This window comes from Zonotrichia albicollis, chromosome 7 (assembly GCF_047830755.1).
Source record: "Zonotrichia albicollis isolate bZonAlb1 chromosome 7, bZonAlb1.hap1, whole genome shotgun sequence".
NCBI lineage: Eukaryota > Metazoa > Chordata > Aves > Passeriformes > Passerellidae > Zonotrichia > Zonotrichia albicollis.
In genome coordinates, this window is record NC_133825.1 from 4,334,377 (window position 1) to 4,340,467 (window position 6,091).

A 6,091-nucleotide genomic window follows, 5' to 3' on the forward strand; every position below is an offset into this window, starting at 1 on the left:
GTCAGTGCCCCTTTCCCCCTCTCTCCTGCTCTGTCTCCCAGCCCAATATGGCCCCTGGCTGCAGGACAACCCCGCTGCCAACACCATCCTATTGGGGATGCACTGGTGGGATCTCCTTCCCCTTTCCTGTGGCATGGAGGCAAATCCCATCCTTTCCTTGTCCTTCCTTCCCCAGGGAAAGAACTGAGGGTGGAGATCAGGGAGAAAAAATCTGCATGGCAGAACCTTGTGAAAGAGGCCGTTTTGAGTGAATCTAGTGCACAGGAATCCAACAGGGAAGAAAAACCTCAGACATCCCACATGAGGAGGGGCTCCAAACCCAGCTCAGGGTGCACTGAGGAGGAAAGACTCACCCTGAGCCAGGACGGTGGGCAGGCCTTCAGCCAGAGTTCTGCGCTGGTGGCCCATGAGCAGCTTCCTGATTGGGAAAAGCCCCACAAGTGCTTGCAGTGTGGGAAGAGCTTCAGGCAGAGCAGCACCCTGATCAGCCACCAACGCATCCACACTGGGAAATGGCCCTACAAATGTGGGGAATGTGGGAAGGGCTTCAGCTACAGGTCAGAACTCACCAGGCACCAACGCATCCACACTGGGGAGAGGCCCTACCAGTGCCCCACTTGTGGGAAGAAATTTTTGACCAGCTCCAATCTCCGTCTGCATGAGCAGATTCACACAGAGGAGAGGCCCTTCCGCTGCCCTGAATGCGGGATGGGCTTCAAGCAAAAGTCCGCCCTCATCACCCACCAACGCATCCACACTGGGGAATGGCCCTACGAGTGTGGGGAATGTGGGAAGGGCTTCAGCTGCCACTCCACCCTCGTCAGGCACCAACGCATCCACACTGGGGAGAGGCCCTACCAGTGCCCCATATGTAGGAAGAGGTTTCAGACCAGCTCAAATCTCCGTCTGCATGAGCGGATTCACACAGTGGAGAGGCTCTTTCGCTGCCCTGAATGCGGGATGGGCTTCAAGAAAAAGTCCCAATTCATCACCCACTGGCGCATCCACACTGGGGAGAGGCCCTATGAGTATCCCCAGTGTGGGAAGAGCTTCACCCAGAGCTCTGCCTTGACCCAACACCAACAGAGGCACTGGTAAGGGAAGCCCTGCAAATGCCACAAATGCAGGAACAGGTTCATGCACCACTCCAGCTTCATCCCCCATTGGAGGGCCCACATTGGGAAGAGCCATGGGGATCCATTTTCCCTGTGATCCATCTGGGAAGATACCTGTCCCTTTTCCTGCCCTTGCCAAAGACATGATGTGGGATGGAAGAACATGAGGTTCTGGCCATGGCCATGTCATTACATTTACTCCCACCTCAGGTCATTGCCAGGGGCAGGACAGGGACTCTCTCTCTCTCCCTCTGAGGAGAAGGGTGTCCTTTCCAGGCAGGGGAAATGCATGGCCAGGAAGACCCTGTTGTTGATGTATTAGTTTTCCCTGTAAACAGTTTTTCTTATCCCTTCTGTTATCAATATTATTTCTGTTTTCGTTTCTTCCTTATCTCATTGCTGTTCCCAATAAATTGTTCTTATCCCAGCCCAGGATTTTTGCCTTTTGTGCTTTCCATGGGAGGCCGGAGGGCAGTGGGGGCAGCGCGGTTTTAGAAGGAGCAGGAAATTGGGGAATCCCATTCCTGAACCCCAGCCCGTGGAAACCAAGCATCCCAGCTGGTCCCAGCCCTGGTGGCCATGGCAACAGCCTTGGGAGTGGGTCCCTGGCTGGGGCTGTGGGAACCTCTTCCCTCTGGTGCCCAGGGAGAGGAGTGGAGGGAACGGCTGCAGCTGAGTCGGGGCAGGCTCAGGTTGGATGTCAGGAAAAGGTTTTTGCCCAGAGGCTGCTGGGGCCCTGCCCAGGCTCCCCAGGGAAGGGTCCCAGCTCCAGAGCTCTCTGAGCTCCAGCAGTGTTTGGACAGCGCTGCCAGGCCCAGGCTGGCATTGTTGGGGTGTCCTGTGCAGGGCCAGCAGTTGGACTGGAGGATCCTGATGGGTCCCTCCCAGCTCAGCCAATTCTGTGGTTCTGGGATCCCATGAGCCTGGGGATGGGGCTGCCAGTGATTGCCTTGGCAACGGGCTGTGGCTGCAGGCCTGAGCTGGTGTCCATGGCAACCACCCCTGCCATGGGGTCTCCATGGAGCTGCCAAGGGACAGAGCATAGCAACAGGGAACTGGGGATGGTTGCTATGGAAACTGACCATATCAACAGGGTCCTGATAATGGTTGCCGTGGAAACTGAACAGAACAACAGTAGGCTGGTGATGGTTGCCATGGAAACTGACCATAGCAACAGGGGGCTGGTGATTGTTGCCATGGAAATTGAACAGAACAACAGGAGGCTGGTGATGGTTGCCTGCTAAGGATCAGATTTGTCACAGGCCCTCAGAGAGGTTCCATGGGAACTTTCCTGGAGTCTCCAGGCTGTTCCAGAGCTGGAATGTCACAGGCACAGACAGGTTCCCCATGGAGACCTCACAGGGCTTTCTGGGGATGTTAAAGAGCCCTGTGGTCAGAGGCAGTCACAGCCATTCCATGGTGACATCCCAGGAGTCTCCAGGCTGCCAAAGAGCTGGGATGTCCCAGACACTCACAGGGGTTTCTGTCATGGGCACAGTGGTAGCTGCAGTCAAAGTTTATTACAGAAGTTCCTGTTGGGTCACGAGGTGCAGAAAGGAGCCCCAATAGCCCCCACAGATCCCCAAATACCCCCAAGGATGTCCAGGCTTTCTAAACTCCTTCTGGGAGAGCCACATTGGAGCAGCTGTTTCCAATCCCAGCTGCAGACTTTTCAAGAGTTTGTGTGTAAAGAATTATAAAGTCGGAAATAAACCTTTGTAGAATTTGTCCCACAGGATTAGGGATGGCAAACCAGATATATTTATGTAAATATGTATTATCTATTGTCCGGTTTATCTCGGCTGTTTGAGGGGCCTGGAAGGCCCGGGGGTGGCCTTGGACAGCCCGCGTATCGAAGGACGAGAAGAGGCTTCAGTTCTTCTTTCTGGTTTTATGTTTATTAATTGTTTATCTAAAAGATGTTCTTTCAGCCTAACAAAGATCCGCTCAGCAGTCAGCCATGGGCACACTGTCTCTGCCCTCCCGGGCAGCCACGTATCTTTATACCCATTGTGACGTATACAATATTTATCATTTTTCCCCAATACCATCTATTCTTATAACTCGGCGTACTCTTAGTAATAACCAATCCAAAGGTGCCACCGTGGCAAAAGAAGATGGAGGAGAAGAGGAACAGAAGGAGGACAGGACACACCCCAATTCCTCCATCTTACTCCTCCAAACCCCCCTGCACATAAATCCTAAACCTTGTGTCTCACTCTCTAATTAACTAATCCCTTCACCATTCACCCGGTGAAGCCCTCATCCTTGTCGTCTCCTGTGTAGGGTTAAAGTCCAGCTACCAGACACTTCTGGCAACATTCCAGGAGTCCCGAGACCCCCAAGCTGGTCTCGGAGGCTCAGCATCTCAGGACTGAGATCTTGAGATCCGACAATCTATTATGGTAATTATTAGAGAAAATTGTCTAAATCAGAAATATTTAACCATGATTTAAGAGATGTATAATATACTATATAGAGCACTAAGAAATTTTTTCAAAGCAACTGTATTAAAGCAAAATCTGTAATTAATCAGAGATTGATGTCACTCCTGCAGACCACTGAATGTGGGCAAGTCCCTTTGGATCAGCCAGGAGCAGTGACCTTGAGGGGTGTCTCCACTGCAGGGAGGAATCCCCACCTCCCCCAGGAAGGGAAATGTCAGGAGACGCTGCCGTTAAAATTTGGGATGGGGCTTTTCTAGTCTGAGGTGCTGCCCTGTCAGTCAGATGTGCCCAGGCTGGGCCAGCTCAGCAGCTCTGCAGAAGCTCTCAGTGGTGTCACTTGGTTGTTCCTTTCTCTGGGGATTTTTCCAGCTCTGCCACAGCTTCAATTCCCTCTGAGGAAACTGAAATTTGGGATGGAGGAGTCAGGCTGGTTTCAGCATGATTCACCCCAAAACCAGAGTGACCTCCCTCCTTCATTTCCCACTGGGGGCTTTGCAAACAGGGCCTTGCTGGAGTTGTTGGAGCCCATTGCAGGCAGAGCCTCCTGCTCCAGCAGGAACTGCGTTTCCTGTGCCATGAGCAGGGCAGGTCCCGCTGCAGGAAAAGCCCCAGGCCAGCCCCAGCACAGGGAAGGGCTCCGGCACAAGGGCAGAGTGCCGTGCTGGGAGCTGTGCCAGGGAGAGCCTGAGGCATCAAGGGCGCTTTGTTTGAGAGAATTGTTTCGGGGGTGGGGGTCAGGGCTTGTCTGTCCTGCTTGGCACAGCCCAGGCAGGGCTTTCCCAGCCACATTCCACACTCCATTGCCCAGCTGGAGCCCCTGGTGCCTCTGAGTTGTGCTGCCCCAGCCCCAGGGACGCTCTCCTTGTCTGCCCATTCCCCCATGGTCTCTGGGCAGGGATGGCCTCAGTGAGGGCTGCTGACATCCTCAGCACCTTGGAGGCTGCTGCTGAATTTTCCTGCTCCAGAGGCTTGTTCAGCCTTCAGCTCTTCAGTGCAGGAATTCAGTGTCCCAGGGCTCATTAACATTCAGAACACCTTAACAAGCCAAGCCTCTGGGGATAATTTGACTTCAGTTTCTAAATCTTGTGTGGTTAATAAGAGAGATTTCAGAAGTGCATTCAACTGAATATGATCTATTTTAAAAGACAGTGAGAAAAGATTTTTTAGGTCCTGTTTAGGTTTTTCTTGTTTCCTGTGTAAATAGCAATCTCCAATTGACACTGAATCCAGGTACCTCCTCATGCAGTTGGAATAGATATGGAAATCAAGACCCTTCATGGCTGACAATCCGTCAGACTCTGTCCCTACCCCCAGCCCACCATTGCCCCCATCCAAGCCCTGGCACTCAGAGCAGCCTTGTGAAAATCCAAGCTCCCTCCAGCCCAGGCTGCACCTGCAGCTTTCAGCTCCCTGGCTCCAACTCCCACCTGCTTTCCTTGGAGAAGGAGCTGCCCAAGACACAGAGGTAAGCTCATTTCTTGTCAGCCAACAAATCCAATGGTAGGCTCAGCACCATCAAAGGCAAAAGTCATTCCTCTGCTGAATATTAAATCCACTTTCCACAGCAGTCTCAGAGCAATGGAAAACACCTTCTATGCCCAGCACAGATCCCAATGTCTCCCCAAACCCTCCCCGCCCCGATTCTGCCCAGATTTGCTCTTTGCACACACGAGTCACACACTGAAGTCCATGCCCAGAGGGAGAAAAAGAGAGAAAAGGGACAAAGAGCTCTCCTGTGCAGAGCCAAGGTCCAAGTCCCCCTGCAGGGGGAACCACAACTCATCAGGTTTGTGTCCTTTGGGCTCAGGGACTGGTGACACTCAGAGGCAGAGAAAGGTTTCTTGCCAACAAATACAAGGTGAATATTTGAACAGTTTAACAACCATCACAGCTCTTCCCTGAGATCTCTGTAATGTCCCAGCCGCAGCAGACATGTCCACTATCCCCCAGGGATTTCTGTACAGGAACAGTTTTACACAGAGACATAAGGATGTGATAGATATAAACACAATTAAGAAGATATTTATTGTATATTTATTTGAACTTCAGAAAGATTGGGCAACTGCCTGCAGTTCAAATCATAAAACCAGTTAGTTGAGAGGCCCTTGAAAGACCAGAAAGCATCTGGAGAAGGAAATCTCAGAGGAATGGGAAGAACATAGATCCAGCTACTCTCAATAAAGAGATGTCCTTAGACATGGCATTAAACCAGGAGGGTTGGAAACATGTGATGGAAAAAATATGATTAAATATTAGAATGAATATTGGTGACACAAGTAGAGGGGAAGATCAGCATTTCTTCTCCTGCCATTAGTAGAACAATCCAGAATATCCAGAGAATTCTTGTTCCTGATGGGATAACTTTGCCATTTCTTGAATGTACTCAAATGACCCAGATAATAAAGATTTGCTAGTATATTATGAAACTAACAGCTATTAAAATCTGTGCCCCTTTCCAGGCAGGCATCAGTTGTGTGCCCATAAACAGGAAGTGCCACTTGTGCCCTGAGGTGCCCAGCTGGGATTGGA

General features: G+C 51.4%; 1 protein-coding gene across 1 annotated transcript; it reads left to right on the forward strand.

Moving 5' to 3' along the window:
* The first annotated feature begins 300 nt into the window (after positions 1 to 300).
* LOC141729556 (uncharacterized) lies at positions 301 to 1,098 on the forward strand. The gene has a single exon (XM_074544262.1). It carries the CDS (start codon positions 301 to 303, stop codon positions 1,096 to 1,098), a length of 798 nt encoding a protein of 265 aa, XP_074400363.1.
* The last annotated feature ends 4,993 nt before the right edge of the window (positions 1,099 to 6,091 follow it).